Genomic DNA, 24,887 nt, shown 5'->3' on the forward strand with positions numbered 1-24,887 from the left:
AATTTTACTGAAGGCTATTGGCTTTCATCTACATACTCTTTACATTAGCATCTACTAGGTGAAATTGATGTTTAATTAATTGTATTGTACATTTCGTACTATGCAGTTAGTCTCTTTCCGATGTCGCAATAGGTTTTAGTTCATGTTCTATGGTTATCATCCTATTTTTTACTGTTCATAATAAATGGTACCCTATATGATGGCATCAAAAAAAGCCAAAATTGAAAGTGAAAAATAAATCATGTGGAGTTAATCATTTAGATGCTCAGTAAGATGAAGATTTGCTACATCTTGCATTACAATGATTTGAACTCAAGTTTGCTGGACTTTTGAGGCAAATGTTTTTGGCTGAACTCCAAATTGGGCCATTTTTCTTCAAAGGCTCCACCGTACAAGTTTTTTTGCGTAACAACAAAAAACATGAAAAATGAATGGAACGTATTTCCAATTGTTTGTTCTTATTTTACCGTTAAGATGCATTGAAATTCCCATGGAATTTTTTTCCTGGTATGTTTCAAGGCTAAATCAAATCAGTGTAAAGAAGCACACGTGGCCATCACATGTCATAATGGCAGATTGTTTGTTATTTCTCATTGCCTGGCACTTGACCTTTGGAGCACAAGACGCTAATTTATCAATTTGTCACGATGGAGTTAACGGGATTAGGTTGACAGCAATGGAGGTGGAAATGCTGCAGTATGCAAAAACGTTAACTATTTGGTCAAATGTTGCGTCACCATGTAAAAGTGCTTTTTTTTAATTTGCCAGCTGCTCACTAGGGATTGCATTTAGGATGAAGAGCTTAAGTTGTGTGACCAGACAGTGATTCATCTGCAGGTCATGCCACTTTTAAACTAAGAGCATAGTTGTGTCACATTGTCTAGGTCTCATATGAAAGCAAATGTGGTGGTGGTGGTGATTTATGTAAAACAAAAAAAGCAGTTTAAGTTGCTTATGTGGGTGTGCGAGGGCATTAGGCGGTCTAATACGTGAGGGTCAGATGATGGAGGGTCTCTGGTGATATGATAGCACTCTGGGCTGAGAGGAACCTGGTTGGGGGATTATGGAGATGGATCTTCCATCTGTGTGATGCATGCTTACTGTGACTGGGTGAAAGCGGGAGCCCCCCGCTAAGTAGTGTACTTGGATCTTACCAACTCCAATGTATAAAGTGTGCAGATTAAACTAATCACATCACTTTATTCCCAATGCTGCCGCCTTCATGTAGCCAACAAGTACTTCACGTGGACGCTTTGGAGAATCGCTGTGGGATTAAAGCACTATCTCTTAGCACCATCTTCAGAGTGTGCTGATGCGGTTAGGGTCAACCTTGTGCCCGATGGATGATGATGGTGCGCACACACATACGGTAAAGCTGTGGATTATTCCACATTCCACACATGGGCACCACAAGGAGGAGGAATGACAAGCAAGTGGTGGGATTACGTTGATTCAATATGTTAATTGAAATGAGCGGATGAATAAGAGATGGAGACTGGAATGTGTGGCTTCCATGTTTATTGACTTCAAATGCAGCAAAAACAGATTTCATTGTTTTTTTTTCCCACTCTTTAATCCCTTACTCACCAGTTCCCTCTTCTTCATGCACTCCATCACCATAAGCAGGATTTGCTGCGACTGGCTTTTGCTGTAGTTGAAAGTCTTCTGAATGGTCACCAAGAGTTGGTCGCGCACGTCGTCGTTGACAAGTCTGGAAGAGAAGATTTGATACAAATTCAAGGTTTATGCATGAGGAAATTAAAAGCACTATAGGGATGGAGAGTTCAACCCATTTCCTACTGACTATACACAGAATATTCATCAATTAGTCATTATTTTTTATTTTCATTCATTGTATTATTATTATTTTAATGTTTATTTTTATGCAATAATATTCAGTAAATTTTAAAACTTAATATAATAGATAAATACTTTTTTTTATTTAAAAAGTTGTTCATAAATTTCTGAAATGTATTAAATAATAAAATAAAAAAGATGTATTTATGCAAATGTATATTGTTTAAAGTGTACTAAGAACAGTAGGTTCTTTAATTATCAATCATTATCAATTATCTAATTATTCATTGAATTATATTCAAAAATTGTCATTAAGTTTATTTCTTAAAATTATTATTTATTCTCAGGTCAGTGTGTTTATTTTCAACAACAAAAGAAAAAGGTCCCATTAAACCAAGTACAGCTTCCTGGTTCCTGTAAATAATACGTAGTGCACTCTATTTTCTTCAATTGTTTCAAGATGTAAAAAAATCAACAATTCATTCAATTCATAATTGATTAGATTATGCCTATCCATGAAAATCTCACCCTCCGTCCTCTGAGAACTTGTGTGCAAAGGAAATGATGTCAGAGGCGCGGCCACTGCCGTCGCACACCACCACTGGAATGGGAGGCTCGTCTCTCAGACTCTCCAAGGCGATGGAGATAACGTTAGGACCGCCTTCCACGATCAGACACACCAGCGGTACGCCCTGGCCCAAACCTGGAAAACATACAGTAACAAGTGTTTTTTTCAGAGCTGTATGTCCGTCCATGAGAGAACTTGTGGGATGTGAGGTCACACAGAAGGCCACAGAGGAAGGAGGAAGGAGGGAGTGAAGTCTGTGGTGACAGCTGAGCATCCCTTTGCTGTCCCTGCCTTAACCGAGATCCAGGCATAGGATGACAAAGGGAAGCCCATAGGTCACAGAGGAAGCTCTCCATCCACAAATACCCCCCAACAACACCAAGTAATAGATGACAGGATGATGAAGCACGCTTATAGTCGCCCTGTGTTCTGCATGACGGCGCAACTCACGGGTGTTGATCTTTTGCAGTGAGATGTGCTTCTCCAGGAGGCGGCGCAGTTTGACCTCAGATCCGTACTTGCCGCAAGTGCCATTGTCCGTCAGGATGAAGTGCGAGTGGCTGCTGTTGAGCACTGCCAGCTTGCTCAGTGGGTTGGCCATCGTCTGATAGGGTCGGGTTACCTGGGAAGAAGGAGAAGACTTCATTAGCTTGTTCTCAACGAAAGGCTTCATGGATACGGCAATGAATGCTCACATCTTTTCCAATGAGGTCCTCTTTATTCTCCAGGATTCCCCACGGGGCTATTCCGATTGCACACACTTTCCCCCGTGACTTGGAGGAATGGTCCTTTAGGGCGTCTCCCACATGACGAATCACACCTTAGTTGGAAGGAGGATGTCAGGTTAATTGGAGACTCTAAATCAAGGGCATCTAAAGTGTCCACATTTGGCCCGTGGGCGGTATGCAGTTCGCCATACATTTTCAACTGGCCCCCATCAAAATCTAAAAATATAATTAACTATGGTCCGCGCGTAATATGTACTCAACTTTTTTGTACTTTTTGGTTTAAACACTAGGTGGAGCTACTGTCTTGAACAAAGCACAGCCTCCACAAGGAAAGCGACCACAGAATAAGAATTGCTCAGGTTAAGCAGAAATTGTGGAACCAAAGAGACGCAAGATTACGAGCGAGAGCTATGACATTACTCCCCTTTCACGGGTGATAGCTTAAGCCAAAAGAATGTATGCCGAGTCAAGACGCAGGCTGGCAGGTGCTGAAACATCGTTATGAACAGAGGGGCTCGGCTTGGGCCTAATTAGCCGAGACAACGCTTTGCCCCATAGGCTACACTGTCGGTCTTGTTCAATTTTTCTAATGATTTGAGCAACAAAAGCAACACATGTCCACTTTTTTATGTGAAATGCAAATCGTTCAATAACTTATACATTAATAAGCAGTCAGTGCATGGATGCTAAGCAGTTACAAACCAATGCACTAGCAGTTTTTAGTAGAACACGTTTCTTCATTCTTCATTTAGACCAGGGGTGTCCAAAGCGCGGTCGGGGGGCCTTTGTCGGCCTGCGGCTTGTTTTTTATTTGTGGAATTTCCACATTTGTTTTTTAAATGTGGAAAATATAGCTAAAGACACTATGTAAAGAGAAAAAGCTTGGATGTTGATACTGTTAACAAATAATAACACAAAGCTTTGTCTGTAATATTGGATGTTTTGTTTAACCATTTTACAAAATATAACAAAAATATAAATATCAAAGGGGGCCTTGTATCCTGTGACTTTTAAGTAGAAGTTGATGGATACAAAGTACAAGGAAGAAGAGTCCTGAACCAATGTGTCCATACCATGCTATGTCTAATCCCTCTTGCACTTACTACTTACTAATTCTTGGTTTCTTGTGAGTACATCTTCTGTACTCACTCATCATCCAATTAACTATTAACCCTTTTATTCCAATGTAACTTGTATGTATGTTCAAAAAAAATTAAACCATCGCTATGAAGTATGCGGCCCTCGTGGAAAAGGTTTGGACACCCATGGTCTAAATTGTCCATTGTTGTGAATGTGAGTGTGGATGGCTGTTTATGTGTGCCCTGTGATTGACAGTTGATTAGTCCAGGGTGTACCCCAACTGTAAAAAACAGTAAAGGTGGTCTAGAAAGGTATGGGCTGACGTAAAACTCAGTGTTATGAGCACCCAAACGGCCCACAGCTTACCATACATGATGAATTGTGCCCTACAAAAGCTCTTAATTATAGTGCATAAACCTGTCACAATGTCACAAAGGGCTGACAAAGCAGCATTATGTAATGAGTGATTGGGTAATCTTCTAATGTCACTAGCAGTTATTTGTGAAGTCAACAGGAAGCAATTTATCCCTTACCAGTGTTGACCCCACCAGTGAAGATCCATGCACCCGTAGTGACGGCGGCTTTAATCAGGCCTTTGCCGAAAACCTGCTTGAGTTTGGGCTGCAGGTCGAAGTTCTGGAGGCCACCGTGCACGGAGATGAGTAGTGTGGGAAGCTCCAACTGCCAGTCCTTCACCATCAGATGCAGAAGGTTGTCGGGTTTTGTGTCGTACGAGGCACGGATGTACTGGCATGGAGAACATTGGAAGAGTTAGAGTTCACGGTGTTTCCAAACCATTTCACCATTTGTGTTGTGTTTGAGGAACTTTCCCTCACCATGGCCTTGTTGATGAACCCTCCGCCCTGGAACTCGATCACACCGAAGGCGTCCGTCGGATAGGTCCTGGTGTGCTTGATCACGCTCCATTTATCCTTCGGTGTGTCGATCTGCACTAGCTGGTGAGCCTCCTCCAGAGAGTTGGCGCCAGGAGGAATAGCCACGTGTTGCGTTGTCAGCTGACCGCATGCACATCTACACGGAACACATGATGACAAGACCTCTCAAGTCAGATGGGAATCACATGGGAAGACTCAATGCGCAATGACGCTGTTGTCTTGTCTCCTTGTGTGGACTGACTCTTCTCCTTAAAATGCATATTGGCTACTGCGTATAAATTGTACCTTGGATATTCGGGTAGTCCAGTTGAATACAGGAGTTAAGACTAGTATTTGCTGTATTATGGGGTTGCTGATACATAAATTAGCGTCAGTTTTAAGGTACTTTTGGGGACTGGACAGTTTTTGCCCCATGGTTTACATTAGGGTATATACTAGGCTTGTCTAATATACCCTGAAGTTAAGGTATATTCAGAGTTACACCGGTTTAGACCTCAGGATCAGGGTGTTTTTGAAATAGTCGCATGTTTAGCCCGTATGGTTCAGGTATATTCTGGGGTAGTCTGGTTTTCAGCTCATGGTTAATGTATATGGTTAATGAACCTATGGTTAAAGTATAATATGGGCATGGCCGGCTATACACAGAGGTTATGGTATACTCTGGGCTCATCCAATTTACACATAAGGGTTAGTGTATACGGCTGCACGGTGGCCAAGTGGTTAGCATGTTGGCCACACAGTCAGGAGATCGGGAAGACCTGGGTTCAAATCTGCACCTGGGCATCTCGTGTGGAGTTTGCATGTTCTCCCCGTGAGTGCGAGGGTTTTCTCCACATTCCAAAAAACATGCATGTTAGGTTAATTGGCGACTCGAAATTGTATAAATGTGAGCGTGATTGTTTGTCTATACGTGCCCTGCGATTGGCTGGCAACCAGTCCAGGTTATACCCCGCCTGAAGGCAGCTGGGATAGGCTCCAGCATACCCCCGACCCTAATTAGAATAAGCGGCATAGAAAATAGATGGATGGTTTAGTGTATACTGTGTACTATCTAGTCTAATCTGGTCTTAATTTCAAGATGTAAAAAAAAGAAGTTAAAGTGCTTGTACGTGTAATAATAGTGGACAATAGGAATGAGTGTTAATGGATGTTAGGAATTTGAACATTTAATAATACCTAAAAATAATGAAGTTTGAAGTTTTTGCAAAGTAAATTATGTTGTTTTGTTTTTTTTTTAAAGACACAATTACCTGGTGGTGTCCTTAGTTGGAAAGATGTGAATACATTCTCTCTTCACAAAAGTCCTCTCAATCCAAACTCGCTGGGCCTGAGACAGAAAAAGAAAGAAAGAAAGAAAAAGACGAAGTGTTTGCGTCACTCAGTGTCACAGGAGAAGCAGCTACCGAGAATCATCACAACACAATAGCAGTCGACCGCACACTGTGTCCAACAACTGCTTCTGATTGCTCCTCCCTTGATGTGTTTCCAAGCTCAGAGCAGAAAATAACCTTAGTTGAAAGCAAAGTTTGTGTGACAGCCATTGTAGAGCGTGAATGACTAATTAAGAGTAGGGCAACGGGAGCTCAGCTTTCCAGGAAAGCGTTGGCGGGGGCTGTGAAAACAGTGGAAAAACAGGAACATTGTTTTGCTTCATTGGCTTGAACACATTTACCAAACAAAAGTGTTTTCTATATAACTTGATGTCATGTGAGTGTGACTAAAAAACACCACAGATGGCTTCTTAAGGGATGTCTTATGATAAGGAATCACAAGACGTCTGTAATTATAACACAGTACTGCTACTGTTGTGCTGTTTTGGTCCCAGGAAATGCCCTCATGCATCAAAAGTGGACTTCCTTATTCAACTGTCCAATAATAATAGCTTTTTCTTGACATTTAAAAGCTAACAATGTGACTTTTAACTGAGAGAGCATTTGGTATAGTTTATGTCTCATAATGCTAAATGTATAAATAGAAATATAATTCAATGTATTGCAGTATGGTTTATTGCAATAGTGAGTACCTAATAAGTACCAGTAATAGTAATCAGTAAGAGTATTTAAAAAAAGACACATTCTGCATGATGTAATTAAAAAAAAATAAAATAAAACAAATAATTAAAGAAAAACTGTAATCTAATTAATGCATTTTTGCCAACAGGAGATACAGAGAAAGTATTGAATTCTCCAATACAAACTACATTTTCTTTTTTGCACAAAACAAAATCTAAATAGTGCAATAATTTCGCACAGTATTTCTATTAGTCAATGATGTAGTGTTAGTATGTATGAATAAAACCTGGAGCTAACCCACAAATAAATTCACTTTCTAACTATTTTCTACTTTTGCCATCGGGCCGCAGCTCCAAGTTATGTCAAAAATCTAAAACAAAATGATTGAAAATAAGGTTTTGCAATAGATCCACTTACGTAAAAAGGTCGGGCCAAGCATGCAGAGTTGCCTCTCTGAGGATGTGGTGAAAAGCGAGCTGCTGCTGTTGCTGCTGCTGCTGCCTCACTGAATCCCACAGGACATGACACTTGTTCACTTTATGAGGGCCAGCTAATATGATGAGCATGTGAGCAGGCTCTTTGTTCGCCTCAGTCTCATGACTCCAGTTCAAGGTAATCCTTTTGGGAGTCCCATGACCCCCTTCCCCATGCCCGCAGGGAATTTTCACCCTGAGCTTGAACAAGGCACAATACATCTACTTTGATAAGCGGCGTCTAATCTCCCAATTTATTCAAACTCTTTTTCTTGGCATTACCCTCTCAGCAGTGTGGAAGATCATTTTTGTTTGTGCGGGGAGAGTTGTTGCTTCAAGACTTTTCAGCACCCCTTCCTCTCATCCCCCACTCCCAGCCACTTTGATTTCAGCCCAAATTTGCATAATTGAGAGAATTGGATGCAGGCATTCTTTTAGAAGGCGCCCTGTTAAGACATGACTGCTCTCCAGTTGGGGGCAAGGTCACGCAATACTAATTGCAGCTAATCTCTATTTCCACTATTTTGGTGCAGGGAATGATAACAGTCACTCAATGTCCTCCTCTCGCTAACATCTAGTGATTTATTATTTTTGGACAGTGTGTGAAAATGCACCCTGTTTGTCACCTATGGACCTTTTGGAGTAATTAAGACTATTTCAAGTTATCAAGGGCTTTGCGGTGCTTGCTTAAATAGGAAGATGAAGGCATTTGAGCTGCAAGTTAGTGCAAAGTCTTCCTCAAGTGAATAGGGTCGACCAGAGTTCCTTTTATGGTTAAGCACTTTGAGCATGTGTGGAAAAAAAGACGGAGAGCACGCATCTACACAAAACTAACCAGCCATTCTGTGGTCTTGTTCTAGGGGTACACTGTGTGTAAATTAAAAACCAAAAATGTACTTTTAGAGGAGTTTGGCCACCGTGACGCAGTTATTTCAGTTTACTTAAACTCATTAAGCACAGCAATTAAAATCCAAATCCTGAGAGCAAGCAGCTGCCTTGTTAGAGCTGCCTCCAAGTGCTTGGAAGGAAAAAAAAAAAAACCTTGAAGATTTGGATATACTGGCGAATCACACTGTGTCACACCAAACAAATTAACAAGAATTAAGACAGCCGAGCCTCCACACAATAAACAACATTCATTCCAAACATGCTGTATTTAGCAAACAGTCGACACAATGTCACAATGGGACATTTGTGAGGATTGGGGAGGATTGACATTTCTCTTGCCGGTTTTCTGCGCACATGAGCTTTTTAAAATATTCTTAAATCTATATTCATAATCTGATGAGGTGGAATGATGCAGCATTATAGGAAAACAGGATATGACAATGGATCACTGTGTGAGGACTGACATTTCTCTCACTGTTTTTCTGGGCACATTTTTAAATATCTTTAATAGATATTGATTTCTTACATGCTGCACTGATGAATAATTAAGAAAACAGTCCAAACTATATGATAATTTACAATACAGTTAATATTATCTTATATTTTTAATTATTCATTCATTCATTAAAAATTTTAAAAATTATATTCTGTATGTATCATTATATAGTTACCTTATTTTGTGGTAATTAATTAATAATTCAATAAAATGATACGGTTAATAATTATTATGTCGTTTTTTGTTTTTTTTTATAAAAAAGGCTTTTACTTGGTCAATGGGTATCTTTTTGCTGGAAATTAAAAAATAGTGGCAGAAAAACTGCAAGATGGTACTGACCACTGTAGCAGGGCCCATGCTCACAGGTGCTGCCAATCAGGTGCCTACCAGAAGCTCAGTACAAGAGTGAATAGCAACAGAAATATGCCGGTAAGGTGTTGGCAATTGTTTCATGGGCGCAACCCCATTCTCAGCTCTGCGCCACATCCCACAAATGCACGTTCCTCCTGTAATAAACAGGCTTTCCAAAGGTATAAGTAATTTTTAAAAAATGTCCTTACTTTTTGTGTTTAGTTTTATATGAACTGTATATAGCTGGACTGATGCGGCATTGCAGCATGACACTAAAAGATCATTAAATCCAACATAATGAACAATGTAACGGTGTTTTATGAAAGATCCACACTGTTCTCATGTATATATTCCACCATACACGCCTTATTGTGCTAGCATCACATGGGCTGGGTCTCATGACCCACACAGCTTAGTGAGAAAGGAGATCACAGCCAATATGGGCCACTGCAGTGACGTCTTAATCACTACCAAGTAAAAATGTACACATTTGTGAAGGCTTTTTCTTTATCTGCTCAGTGTAACATACATAAGGAAAGGTGATTGATAAGTGAAAAGAATGTATTTGTTGAGAATAAGCCTGATGTGGTCACCAGGCTTATGAAATGGATCATAAAGGCTTTGGGGGGGGTCCAGTGTGGAATGTGATGTCACCAGGGTTGAAGATAAAAGCCACTAATTGCTTGGCTTTGCTACTCAATGGGAGCGTGTTTGGAGTCTGATGTGGCGTGACGGGAAGGAAACCCATGTGGAATCCTTTACTGTTTAAGGAATATTTCAGACCCATGGTGGATCCCACGAGGGCCCGAATGAAAAGCCGTCTTTTACCGGGCTTGTACTTGTGGGAGGGCGGGTGGGGTACATGAGTGTCACACCCACGAGATTCGAGCTTGTGGTGAACAAATTAGCATGAACTGTGAACTGTTTTTTTTAAATTTATTTATTTTTTAGTAAATGCGCTGAATTGTCATCCTGGGTTTGAAAATCCAGTTAGCGGCCAGTTAGGCGTCACATGAGAGCAACATGTCACTGATTAGCCCCGCTGGTAGATGCCAATGTCATAAGACACGTTTTAAAGCTGCTGCTCTGTGTGCCCACGAGGAATGTCGCACCTAAGGCACACCACACACGTGGATGTGTCTTTACACTTTACAATGAGCATTTATTGTGCAGATAGTTTATACACTGCTTATTAATTACTTGCTGTAAGTCATTTCTTAAGAAATGTGAGTGAAATTTTGTAATTGCATGTAATGTATTGTAATTTACCACATTTTAAATTCAGTTCATTACATAATTGAATTTACCGTGATTAATAACGCGCCTGGAACCTGTTGTTGCAGTTTTATTGCAATCTTTTGCAATCTGCATTCTGCAAGTAATTAAGTCTTAAGCAAGTACAATTTTACTCTGAGTACGGTATATTTTTTGGAAATGGCTACTTTTACACTAGTGTATTTTTAAAAGACATGTACTTTTGTGTTTTAAGTGCAATATTCCACCTCTGCAGTTGGCAACTGTTTAACTGTTTAACTGATGAAGTATTTAGAACGAGGGTGGGGAAGCCACGGCCCACTGGCAAGATATGGCAGCAAGAACACGAGTTCCGGCACACCATGCTTTTCTAAAAACGATTAAAACCCCAGAGGGAAGGTTATATAAAGCTCACATCTCTCTATAAAATATACAAATAAATGCTTATTGTAGTGTTGCATCACGTTTTTTAATGAATTTAGTATGCCCCCCAGGGGACAAAAGATTCCCCACACCTGGTTTATGATGTCATTATTAACATAGTCATAACCATCATGATTTATTTTTTTTTAAAAGTAACAATTTGCCCTTAATAAGCCATTAATCATTGGAAAGAGTAATAATACAATAAATAATTATACAATACCAGGGGTGTCCAAACTTTTTCCACCGAAGGCCAGACACTGTAAAATGAAAGGATGTTGCCGATGACCTCTCTTGAGGTGTCAGGGACCTATCATTGAAAAACCTATGAAGAAGGGTGGCCACCTGACGACCCCAATGACGTTTGAAACCCACCCCCCACCCACGATGTCGCCACACATCACCACAGCTTTGCCACAGCTCAAAGTCAGGCGTATTGTATCTAGATATCTTTGGAAGTCCCGAGTTTAAGTTTACACCTCAACTTTACATCTCAATAATACATTGTCGAGCACCTCCCCCTTCCTGCCCTGACCTCAATGTGAGGGGAACGGGGGACGGCGGGGCAGTGGCTGAACCCATGTCGGTTTCTCACTGCCTAACTCATCCTCTGTGGGCCATTAAAACACCAAGGAAGGAGGGTGCCCACCTGACGACCCCAAGGAAGTTTGAAAGCCACCCCCCACCCACTACACCGCCATACATCACAGCTGTCGCCACAGCTTCGAGATGACTGATGCATACATTGTTAACGTTCATGCCCCAGGTATCTATGTTCATTCGGGGAATGATCCACCCAGTCCTAAAACAGAACAGGATGCAAGCGTGGCCACTTTGATTTTTTTGTAAAGCAACACATGAAGATAAGATGTTTTCAAGAAAAAACTGCATCTCAGTTTTGTGATCCATCCATCCATTTTCTATACTGTTCCTCCTCATTAGGGTCGCAGAGGTATGCTGGAGCCTATCCCAGCTGACTTCGGGCGACAGGCGGGGTACACCCTGGACTGGTAGCCAGCCAATCACAGGGCACATATAGACAAACAACCATTCACACTCACATTCATACCTATGGACAATTTAGAGTCGCCAATTAACCTAACATGCATGTTTTTGGAATCTGGGAGGTTCAAACCTCGGTGTTCCCGATCCCGATCCGCACATTATTAGTATGAACTTTGCTCTTTTTTCCCATTATTGCTGCTGTTTTTTAAATTTTCCAAATATTTCAATTTTCTTCTTAAATAATCTTTGTAAATTTTCTTTCTGTAAATATGATTTTTTTCACGAACCTAATTTTTGAAAAATGCCAACTTTATTTAGTTTTGTTTCTTTTTCATAATACTACAAGTTTAAATAATGCATTTTTTCTTTAATATTTCAACTCTGTGCTACTAAAATGAGATTATTTTCCTCATAATATTACGAGTTTATTCTCGTAAAATTTTGACTTTTTGCTCATTAGAATACAACTTTTTTCTCTTAATATTTTGATTTTATTCTCATGAAATGACTGCTGTTTTTTCCATTTCTGTTGTTGTTATTGGCCGCACGGTGGTTAGCATGTAGGCCACACGATCAGGAGATCGGGAAGATCTGGGTTTGAATCTCTGTTGGGCATTTCTGTGTGGAGTTTGCATGTTCTCCCCGTGCGTGGGTAGGTTTTCTCCGGGTACTCTGGTTTCCTCCCACATTCCAAAAACATGCATGTTAGGTTAATTGGTGACTCTAAATTGTCCATAGGTATGAATGTGAGTGTGAATGGTTGTTTGTGCCCTGCGATTGGCTGGCGACCAGTCCAGGGTGTACCTTGCCTCTTGCCTGAAGTCAGCTGGGATAGGCTCCAGCATACCCACGACCCTAGAGGACAAGCGGCATAGAAGATGGATGGATGCTGTTGGGTTTTTTTTTCCCAACTATTTAAACTTTCTTCTTGGAAATTTTCTTCCTTTTTCCCATAATATTATGACTATTCTCATATACACAGAAGACTGTGGAGATGATTCTAACTTCAGGAAAGTCACAGACCATTCCTTCCCCCCTCATTCTGACGGACTCTCCCATCTCCATTGTGGACTCCTTCTGCTTCCTGGGCACTACCATAACCCAGGACCTGAAGTGGGAGCCGACCATCAGCTTCCTCATCAAAAAGGCTCAGCAGAGGATGTTATTCCTTTGGTAACTGAGGAAACTCAAGCTGCCAACCAATTCTACACGGCATTCATCGAGTCCATCCTCACCTCATCCATCGCCGTGTGGTATGCTGGGGCACTGCCAGGGACAGGCCCAGACTGCAACACACTGTGTGTTCTGCCGAGAAGGAGATGGGCTGCAGCCTCCCATGCCTCCAGGACTTGGAGATGTGCAGGCCGGATCACGGCTGACCCTTCTCACCCTGGACACAATCTGTTTGTCCCTCTCCCCTCAGGCACGAGGCTATGCTCTATTCAGAGTAAAAACTCCCGCCATAAAAACAGCTTCTTCCCCTCTGTCATCAGACTCATGAATACCAAATTACACTGCCAACAACTCATACATACACAAGTTCAAAATTACAGCTTTATTTGTTCCTTACTCATAACAACACTCATACTCATTCTCATAATATTACAACTTTTAACAATTGCAACTTTTAACAAGTTTAGATTTTTTCTTTAATATTTAAACATTATGCTACTAAAATGACATTATTTTTCATTATATTATTACAAACATTATAACAAAATATGACTTTTTCTTTCTTTTGATATTTTGACTTTATTCTTGTAAAATTACTGTTGATTTTTCCATTTTTGCTGTTGTTTTTTTTTTTTTAGTGTTCTTGTGAAATTATACTTTTGGAATGTGCTGCGGGCCAATAAAAAAAACAGCCGCGGGCTGCAAATAGCCTACGGACTGCACTTTGGACATCCCTGTACTACAAGAATAGTAATTGTACAATAAGTAAGCCCTCCAAAAGCCACGGTAGCAAATGAATCCTCTTCGCTTGGACCTTTGATGTGTAAAATCATTTTTCTTACATTGCAATTTTGTTTAGGTATTTGATTTTTGATCAAACACAGAAAAAACATGTTGAACGTTCTCACATCGGTTCTTTTCACAGGACTTACATAGTCGATACGCTTACCTCCGGCCTCAAGCATCAGCTCTCTGCTGACTGGAGCCTGATGCCGTCATATGATCTCATTAAAACAATGGACAAATTGTGAAACACTTGAAATGAGAGGATTCATATAGTAAAGTCTGAACAGGAAATAATTTGTGAAATAGGACTCAATTTACAGCTCATTGTAGACTCAGCTTGACGTTATGGATGGATTCAGTTTATTTCTTTTATAATAGCCAAACATTAAAGGTTGTGTTTCTTAGTGAAAAAGCTAAAGGGTCATCCGCGGCAGATTATGTGCTGACTAACATGTGATCTTTATTAAACAAAGCATGTTTGTTAAAATGTGAGAACTATGTTGAAAAAGTGAGCAATCGATGTTACTGGAAATATGTTTTAAGACAATAATTTAACAATATGTACATCACTGCAATTGAAGAACTGTACTCAATAATACTGAGAGTTGTTTCTAATCTAGTCTAGTTTAATCTATCGTGGGAACATCACTAACTAGAGTAAATGGTGACGTATTGTACAAGCATTATTTAAATAAATAGAAAGTAGCAGATAAAGCCTTGATAGGAATTGATGTCGGGGAAAAATTTGTGAATGAAAATCACCTTTTTACACCATCTGCTGCATACATCTGTTGCGTTTATATTTAGCAACAATCTCATTAAACGTGTTGGCCTATTTAGATAAGAGCCACAACAGTGCTAAAAGCGTTACAGAACAAACCAAAAGACGTGGATTATGCAAATATTAATAACATCTATACATGTCTGCGGTGATGTATGCAAACCTGCCACATGAACTGTCTTTGCCAATGCTAACCATTCAGTCAACGTCTGTCTTTCAAAAAGGAAGCTCACTTTGAATTTAAAGTAATGTGTTTTTACACATCTGTGTTTGTTTGATTGTTTGTTTTCATTAAACAGAATATGTTGATGACACATAAATTGAAGGGGAAAGTTATGCAATCATGATAAAGCAGTAACCAAAGTACAAAAATACATACAGCCAACGATAAAGCCCCACTCACAGTGACAGGTTTTCACTGCTGCGCGGTGTGGGGGTTGGAACACCGATGTAAATAAAATATCGTAGTATTTCTCCTTGCGCCATGAGGCTTTCAGACGCACTCGTAGTTGAGAGAGTTAGGCGCTAATTGTTTGTTTGTTTCATTTTTATTCACATAACCCCTATGTCAATTGGCGTACTCCTGGGGGTACGTGTACCCCACTTTAGGAACCTAGGCTCTAGATTACATTAAAAGTTACCAGGATCCTTTAGGAATAACGGATTGCGTTACCCTCAAATGATCCAATATGATCGGAGATATAAATGATTTTCAAAATGTAAAAAAATATATTTTAAAAAAGTAAATATTGTCATTTATATTTCTAAAGCAACTTATTAAAAGTATTTTGGCATGTTTTGTGTCCAAACAATTCAACAAGTAAAACATAAATTGAAATAAGATATGGATAATTATGGGCTTTTTATTTTCGGTTTGTTGGTTTGTTTTGTGTAGTTTTTGCTGGGTTTGCCAGCTAATTTATTAAATTTGTTGTTTACGCAGCACACACTCTCTCTCCTAAAGATCTTTTTCCCCTATTTTTGCCTGCAAAAAAAGACTATTCACTAGACCAGATGTCCCGAAGTCAACCCCAATTTCAACCACACCGTTTCCCGTGTTTAACTTTCATCTAAAATTTTTTTAAAGTTTTCTCCAGTACTGAAGGTTGCAAATTTGACAGAATCCATGCTTGAGCCACAGCAGCCTGCAGGGGCAATGGTGTAGCGCACTGGCAGTGGGCAGCTGGGTCTTTCCACACACAACCCCCCAGCTGGAAATTTTTTCTTGCGTCCAGGGGATGAATTTCGCTTATTTTCAAACCCCAACGTTAACAGGTATGAAGTTTGAACTGGGAGAACAAACGTGATCGCATATATACAAGTTGACTTGCTTTCAAGGACTTACTAAGGAGTGTTAATCACATGAAAGCAGCATGAAACATATCACAGTATATTTAATCTGTGGTGGTGGTTGCCATACTCGTCCATTATGAAGGCTTAAAGTAGTGAGTGGCTCTTACTTGAAGCCTGCTCATCTTCACTAACAGCATGTTTGCAGGCCGCGACACGTGCACGCCAATATGTACATTTCATCAGCAGTCCTCAAAGACAATTGCTTAAGACCAAGTGTGGCAACAAAAGGAAGTAAATATTGACAAGCAAGTGTCAAAGCGCAGGAAAAGTGAATAAGAAAATAAGTGTGACCCAATTACATCATAAAACATCATATATGTGTCTTGTGGGTGTCTTACCTTCTGAGATCCAGATGTGCTGCGTTTCAGGGAGGATCTCTTGAAGGTGCCAGCGGGGCCCTTGGTGTCCATGCTGGAGATGCAGCCACAGGTCAAGGGTCACCATGAGAAAACCACTGTGCGGCAAAGGTAAAAAGTAAGCATCATTAAAGGTTTCAGCTCTTCCTCTCCTCTCACTGCACTTCGCCCCGACTGACAAGAAACACGTTTCTAGCAGGGATATAAATCACTCGATGACATACTTGACACATAGACCCCTTTCCTCTGCTGCACATCCCATAATCAGGCTTAATGCAGCCGGCTCTTACGAAGCCTCCGAGTCTAATGGAAAGAGATTTATTAAATGGTTATTGAAGGTAAATCTACTTTGGAACACCACAAGCCCCCAAAAAGGCTTAGAGCGTCCATGCAAGCTGTGAAGCTAAAGTTATCTGGTGTAGAGCCAAAGGTTATAGCACATGAAGCTCACTTTGTTTTTGGATGGACAGCAAGACACATAGAACAAAGTGGGCTTACCATGTTGCTGCCAACATGCAATCAACTATTAAGACACGACTGCACAATCGAATGAGATCCAACGCAAGAGCTGTATTTAAAAAGTATTCACATGACAACATGTTTATTATTGTAGATGTAGTGTGCAGTGAACAGTAGAACTCCACTGTATCACACTGGAAGACGTTTTTAATGTTTTGCCCCTTTCATGTAACTAAACAGGAAAAAGTATATTCAGGGCGTTAGAACAACCATTATAAACATCATGTTGACAGTCCATCCATCCATTTTCTATGCCGCTTATCCTAATTACGATCGCGGAGGTATGCTGGAGCCCATCCCAGTTGACTTTGGGTGAGAGGCGGGGTACATCCTGGACTGGTCGCCAGTCAGCCGAAGAACACATGTAGACAAACAATCATTCACACTCACATTCATACCTATGGACAATTTAGAGTCGGCAATTAACCTAAAATGCATGTTTTTGGAGCGTGGGAGGAAACCGGAGTACCCGGAGAAAACCCACAGAAGAACATGTAAACTCCACACAGAGATTCAAACCCAGGTCTTCCCGATCTCCTGACTGTGTGGCCAACATGCTAACTACTCGGCCACCGTGTGGCCTCATGTTGACAGTGTCAAGAAAAATTGAGCATATTTCTCACTAAATATGCAGAATTTTGATACAGCTCTTGTGTTGTGTCTTATTAGCTGGAACTAACACTGCATTGTGGTTGGTGCCTACCGACCAAACCATAAACACACTTACATATTGAATAACATTGCTTGGCATTGCATTGATAGTGTAGTGGTACATACTGCTAACCTTTATGCAGTCAATGCAGGTTTGATTCCCAGGAAATGCACCAACAGTCATCCACTGGAGCTCTCCAGTGTTGGTGGTCCCAAGGCCAAATAAATGGGAACGTTGCCTCAGGAAGGGTCATCTGGTGGAAAACCTGTGCCAACCATTTGCGAATGGAAACCCCTGATAGGAGACAACAACAACAATGCTGGACATTACAGCATGTGGCACACAAACACTTGTCCCACCCTGTTGTATTGAAAGCAATTGTCACTGTCAGACGAGCTTGCGCTCAACTGGCCTTCCCTCAATAAATATAAGGTTGAATTGAATTGAATTGAGTTTTTGGGGGTACGGCGTATCGCTGTCTGAAAGTGCAAACAGTTGCGGCCATATCCTACTTCACCAGGTTCTGTGTAGAAGGCCCGAATGAGTGAATACCAGTTGTTCTGTTACAGCAATACATGCATTCAGCGATTAGGCTGATATGTCAGAACAGTCTGCAACCACTTATCAGGTCATTTACTGGACATTCCAAACAGATCCATTTGAATAAGTGCACTTTGTTCCCAGTTTAGCTACTTATTCAATATGTCCAGTGAAATGTTTCTGTGCTTGCAGATGTGTTTTGTCGTGTGTTCATATCAAATTTGCCTTGCATACAAGAGAACTCTCTAGAATTATCCAACGACTCCCTCTGTTGTGCAATAGCTAGAACTGTTGAGTCTGTCCTTTACTGCCGGTGTACCGCTTATACCAGGGGTCACCAACGTTTTCTCTTGTGAGAGCTACTTTTACTAAATGAAAATGGCCAAGAGGTACTAATTTTTGTAGCATTTATTGTCATAGTCATAGTCATAGGGCTACCTGGTGCCTGCGGGAACCGCGTTGACGACCCTTAGCTTATACTATACAGTACTGTAAGTGCCTATCATAATTACTTAAATGTTATTATAAGTTTAAATATATATACTTAATTCAAAAGTGGGAGAATGTATACAAAAGATTAATCTCAAAAGCAGAACAGATGCTTCGCAACACATTATATTCATATATTTTATCATATAAAACATTGCTGAGATCAAGATTACTTTTCTTCTTTGAATTAGTTTTTAATTTCTCAGGTCCACAAATGCATACTTTGACACCTAATACAGTTGCTCATGCTGCCAGCGGCCATGCTGTCATATCTACTTGGACAGGGCTTTGTTTTGACCAAAAGTTAAGAATAACCAAACAGAGCACACGGCTGCGCTTAAACGAAGAATTCTAGACAAATCAAACAAGCACGTGCAACCAAAACATAGACACTGTACAAATGCACATTTCAACATAATCAAGCAAGTGTTACCTCATTTGGATACAGAAGAATATCAAACACATCATTCTGGTCTTTTTATCCAAGACTTCATGCTGGAGAAGAGCAACTAAAGTCCACCAAAACTCCTCCAACGTGCGTACAGACGGCCTCTGTAATGGATAATACATTATTTCTCCTTGTAAGCAAACACTAAAGAGCTTTATCATCTGGTAGTGGCTTTGCATTTGTAAGAGGAGATTATTTAACACCACAAGATATAGGACAACACTAATGAATGAAGTTGGGGTAAGGGAAACAATATCGAATACAAACCGTGGTGTGTACGCAGTGTTTTCACTGAGAACATCAATATCCTTTCAATACTAAATTATGAGAGCATTATTAATTCTGAATGTTGTACGTGCAGTTCCAACACAGATATAACTTAATTTAATCAAATACTGCAGCGTTTGTTGTGCCATATTTAGTAATAAATCATCTTAAAGTAATTAAATTGGTAAAACAAACGTAGTGCACTGCAAAGACGTACAATTAATCCCCTGTAAATGTTAAGCTAGAGCTTTGATGAAAGATAAGAATGCTAACTTAATACCGCCCGAGGTATTCATTTAGGAATATAATTATTATTTGCAGTTGTGTGCACCAGTTCTAATATCCTGGTTACCTCAGAGAGAAGCAATTCAATTAGAAAGAGCTCTCAGTATGATGCAATGCACTTCTGTACCACATAAAAATACTATAATTAATAAACCTATTTTAACCCAATGCAAATTAAACCAGTTGCTAAACTAAATTAAAACCAAAAGAGGGCGCTCTCATCAGCCTTAAAGACTGTTCTTACAAAAGAGGTCACACCGCTAGGTTTGATAATCATTTTTGCCTTGTTTGCTGTGTATAATTTTGACCATGTTGTGTTTTGATCATCAGTACATCACAAAGAGTGATAGGAAATCACATACACAAAGAAAGACTGGGCTGTAATCACTATAATCTTATCACTTAAGTCTATTACAATACAAACAGCATCTGGGGAGCTGTTATGGGGGAAACAATTTCCAAGGGAGGTGGGAGAGATGTATTTCACCTGTTTGCAGGAAAATGTGGCGGAAAAACACCAAACAAAGACACTGACACTGCTTTGTTGACGTGTGCAGATGCTTGTACAGATCTGCAGTGAACTGTACTACTGACAAAACAATTCAACTGGCATGTTTTGTTACGACCTCACCGTAAGACTTTCCTTTGGTTGGTTGGTTGGTTAGTTGCTGGGGAAACAGACTACACACACCTGAGACACACTGAGGTGTGTTCAGTCCCTCAGTGCAGCAAGTGAAGGCAAACACAAAGCACACACTCGCTGGACAAACACGTACATAAAAAAAAAAGATGAAACATGAAAGGAGATAAAGAGACGCAGTGACGAAGTCAGGGCGCTGACGCCTCATTTTTTCCTGCAGACTAAACACATGGGTGGAATTGAGGCCAGGAAATAGTGGTTTGTTAAGAACAGGTCATGTTCGGACATGTTCCCTCTACTTTATGCCCATACGAAGCGGTTATTGCTACAGCAGCACAGTTATTAGAACCTTAATATTATAATATGACTTTATTTTGACAAGTTAATGTGAGCAACTTCAACTGGGTTAAACATTAACACGATTCATTCCTGAATGTTGGTTGACCTCAGACTGGTTCAAATTTTGAACTCATCATCAGTAACATTTCAACATTCTTAACTGTCAAACAAGTATAAAATGACGTTAACGGCTGTATAATAAATTTTAAACCCAAAAAAACCCCACTCACCTTTTGATGACCTGTGACGTAAGGAATGCGGGAGACACTGCCTGAAGGCAGTCAGTTATGCAAGTGTAAAAATAAGTGAACCATTTAACAGTACAGTTGATTCCCACGATTTGCGGGGGGGTTCAGAATGTAAAAAAATACGAATAATGGACACATGCATACAAATGTCTACTTACACTCTAAGCCCTATAGTATGCCTTACACACATATTAAAATGTATAATATATCATAAATGGTCTCGGTAGTCACTCCTAATGAATGCTAATGAAAGCTGATCGATAGTAGAAAAGATGGAATCGTAGCCGCGGTCGGTCTAGCCTTTAGCCTGGTAGTCAGGGTACCATGACAACTGCACTTCAGTCTCCTGTGGCACCACCTCCATGTCCCTCCGATGCGGGCAGTGGTAGTACGCGCCTCCACAGGCCGCCGGGTCCTCTCAATTAGCGGTCCGGGATGCCGAGTGCACATGCTTGCCTGCCAGATATTGCTTACTAGCATACATGAACTTGTGTGCACCTTGCTGCAAGTTTTGAGGCCGTATTGTGACAAAGTTGACTGTCGAAAGCTAGTGCTGCCATCTTACACTTACAGTACGTCACGTTCTTACGTACAGTACATGTACGCTGTATTATTATCCTGTAGATTTCACTGTAATACTTAAAACAATTAGTTGCATACTTGCCATTAAAGTAGGAGACAGGTCATAACTTTGGCGAGAACCATTGTGTGTTTTAGTCTGCGTGAGAATACGGGGGTGTGGTCACGTGGGCATAGGTGGGTGTGTGTACTTACGTACACAAAAATCACAAAGGGTGCACATTTGCTCGGTTAGGGGGAGGAGAGAGGAAAGGCTGGGAAGCTGTATTTTTGTTCTCAAGCTTACTCACACTAAATTATATCTCCGATCTATCATACGTACATGTCCGTTACATTCCATCCTGGTTTAATTTCATGTCTGATCACTGTGATAGCTGCGTATTAGGTACGCTAGCTCGAGATGAGACGATGCACTGGACTGGATCCACGAAAACAAGACAAGATGAGATTTTCACATTCATTTTAAGAAAAGCTCAATGAAAAAATATGACTGGACAAACAAACTTTTTTTATTCGACCGAGTCACAAAACAATGCAGGTGCGTTTTGAAATGTTTATTGTCCAGCAAACTGGCATAAAACACTATTTTTAGACCAAATAAACCACTGTGATAATAATTATAATAATAATAATAACAATAAATAATAACATACCATAATAATGTAACATTTTCTTCAATATGTCATCTTTCAATCTGTAATGTTGCGGAATTGCCGTTTGTGACGTGTTTTCTCACAGGCACTGCCTGTCAAACGTTTCCAGCATTTCTTGAAATGCTGGCTTTTCAACTGTATTAAAGAGCAGCATTTCTTTTGCGATGACTTTCTTTGAAAGCACCATTTTACACTGTTTCGTTTGTATTTACTTTGCAGACTACACCTCTTAGTGAGTGTTGACCGGAAAACTTGGTAGGGTGGATATATTTGAGTTTGTGGTGTTGCCTTTTATGTTGCTACCACTTTCACCAAACTCGGCATACTGGCTTGTTCCTGTTGATGGGCTCACCTTGCTCATAAATATTCCCACACGGCTGTGGCATTTGGCTTTGAAAACTAATTTTGAAACTGATAATAAACATTATCATATAGTAAAGGCACTGACTTGAGTCCTGCTCTATTGCTGAGGTGTCCTTAATAAAGTGGAGTTGAAGAGGCACTTTGGTAGCAATGTAGGTCAAGACTAAAAGCTGCTGGTATGGGTCTCTAAAGAAGCCACAGCTTGATGTGTGGGGCTCAGAGACGGTCAGAACAGGGTCAAGGGTAAGAAAGAAAGAAGAAAAAAGAAGTGCTGTCGAAAGAGAGCTCTTCCTGTCTGTGTGCTTATAGGAGTGGTCCCTCGCTATGCCGCTGTCAGCACAAATGCAAGTGGGAAGTGGACAGAAACGAGGCGTGGCCAACTATAGCTCGACTCGCGGCTGACGACTTCCCCGGTGAAGAGAGGGTGATGCACACCCTCCTATGGCCCAGTTCATTGGATGCCACAAGAGAAAAATTGTTCCTGGAACGCCAATCCCGCAGGAGAAACACATTCCATGAATTTCCTGCTCAGTGCAGCTAAAACCACCAATCAGCATCCACGTCTCTATCCTGCTCTTCACAGAGCACATGCTGACATAAGGTACTTCCAACATTGACCTGGGGCCCACACAAAGGTTAACAGGGAATCCATATGTTAGAGTCATGCTGTAAACAGTGGCACTGTTGACCTGCAGGAAGTTGCTGGAACCACTGGCCCCATTGCACAAGTCAGACTCAGTGGCTGCAATGCTGCCTTTGATCAGAAAAGTGTTTCATACAACCACTGTTTGTGATTGCAGTGTCTTGGGCTGTCAGAGCGGAAAATCCATAAGCCTTTCCCAGGGAGCGATGAGAAAGAGCTTCTCACTGGGGAGAAAAATGGGGGTGGCTGAGTCCTGCGCTCAGCTGCATAAACGTCCACTTTCAGCTCGTCATCCAACATCACCAAAACCAGATGTGTGACCTACAGTCCAAAGACGATCTTTTTTAGAGCCAGCAATTTGATCAAAGTGGGACGTGATTTCCACTCCACATAAAGCTGGGCATGCTGTGCACATTTTTACATCCATTTTCTATACCGATCATCCTTTTCAGGGTCAATGGAATCTATCCCAGTTGACTTTAGATGAGCGGCAATGTAAACCCTGGACTGATCACCAGTCAATGACAAACAGAGACAGACAGTCTTTAAATGAACATATAGCGTACAGTACATGTTTTCAATAGAGGTGGGCAGATACTGCCAAATATTGACAGCACTCATACCTATGGTAGTATCAGTATTTGATCATTTTTTATGCTACAATAACATCGATATTTTTCATTTCTCTAATCTATGTTATAAGTTTCTGACACATCAAAAGTTCAACAAATTCACCGCGACTGGTTGGAAGATGTCTATCTCTCTTGTTCCATTGTGAAATTACCCGGTGGACTCTGAAATAAGAAACTGGCTTAACTTGCCTAGTGTGAACCAAAATCATATGCAAACTGTAATAGATGTAAATTAGTGGGGCGTTACCAAGCAGAATCAATAATGCTCGCTGTGCTTGTTTGATTACCTCTTTAGCCAAAGAGCTGCTGTGAGCCAGATTATTGTACATGAGCCAAAACCATTTTTTTTCAATATTCATCTGCCATGGACAGCTGTTAATGTCATGCAGGCTCAGAATAATCCAGAGAGATGTTTCTAAGAAAGGGTCATCGGCATTATCTGTCATGCAAAGGTCACAAGCTTCAGATCTTCTCCTCATTGACATCCAAGCAAGACTAAATGCACTGAATCACCATATATACTTGAAACAGTCACTTCTATTATCCAGTCTTTTTTTTATTATTATTAGCAGATTCTAGGCCTTCTGGTGCCATCAAAGCGGCCCTTGAATTCAATATATAAATACCCATTCCCACAACACAAAAAGCTGATTAGTATTTCATTCACTTTCATTCATTACATTGTGTTTTAAAGCTCGAAAGCTTCACATAAACCAACAAAAAAAACAGTTGTTGTCATTGTGTAGGTCATCTGCTTGGATTGGAATCAGAATTTGACAACAATTATGTCACATTTCTCGTCTGTAACTATCCTGTTATGCCTATTATTTGAAAGCTAAAAAAGAAAGTTATATGCCTCTGAGATTCATTAAAAGACACAATAAAGACAACAGAGCTGCCATGGTCAGGTGCCATGTAGTCAATGGATGATCTTGAAGGATTTATCCTGTGGACGGCATCTTTAAAAAGAGACTGTCCTTAAATTTAGGCTAAACTATGCGCCTATAAAAAATTTGAAGGCTTGAGGAACAACTGATTATTAGTTTAAATACAGGAGCAGGTAGATCCCACTCAAATTCCATGGACCTATTGATATAACCTTTGAGCCAACTTCATAACATGAGTCACTGGCAATCACCCTCGGGGCACAGTCAACATCAACCGCAAATT

The 24,887-nt window shown here is 40.5% G+C and overlaps 1 protein-coding gene across 4 annotated transcripts in view; it reads right to left on the reverse strand.

Moving 5' to 3' along the window:
- Window positions 1-24,887, reverse strand: part of LOC129181537 (transient receptor potential cation channel subfamily M member 1) — a 50,229-nt gene that overhangs the window by 21,062 nt on the left and 4,280 nt on the right. For 2 of the 4 annotated variants that reach the window (XM_054776872.1, XM_054776871.1), the window contains exons 1-8: window positions 16,403-16,609; window positions 6,320-6,396; window positions 5,010-5,205; window positions 4,707-4,920; window positions 3,061-3,185; window positions 2,816-2,987; window positions 2,326-2,500; window positions 1,588-1,711 (exon numbers count right to left, since the gene is read on the reverse strand). In XM_054776872.1, coding sequence (XP_054632847.1) covers window positions 1,588-1,711; window positions 2,326-2,500; window positions 2,816-2,987; window positions 3,061-3,185; window positions 4,707-4,920; window positions 5,010-5,205; window positions 6,320-6,396; window positions 16,403-16,474 — 1,155 coding nt within the window. In that variant the 5' untranslated portion in view covers window positions 16,475-16,609. Of the gene's footprint in view, window positions 1-1,587; window positions 1,712-2,325; window positions 2,501-2,815; window positions 2,988-3,060; window positions 3,186-4,706; window positions 4,921-5,009; window positions 5,206-6,319; window positions 6,397-16,402; window positions 16,610-16,644; window positions 17,677-17,723; window positions 17,886-19,053; window positions 19,173-24,887 lie in introns of those variants that run through there. The other 2 variants (XM_054776869.1, XM_054776870.1) reach the window with 2 other exon arrangements.

The sequence above is a fragment of the Dunckerocampus dactyliophorus genome, chromosome 5 (genome assembly GCF_027744805.1).
Source record: "Dunckerocampus dactyliophorus isolate RoL2022-P2 chromosome 5, RoL_Ddac_1.1, whole genome shotgun sequence".
NCBI lineage: Eukaryota > Metazoa > Chordata > Actinopteri > Syngnathiformes > Syngnathidae > Dunckerocampus > Dunckerocampus dactyliophorus.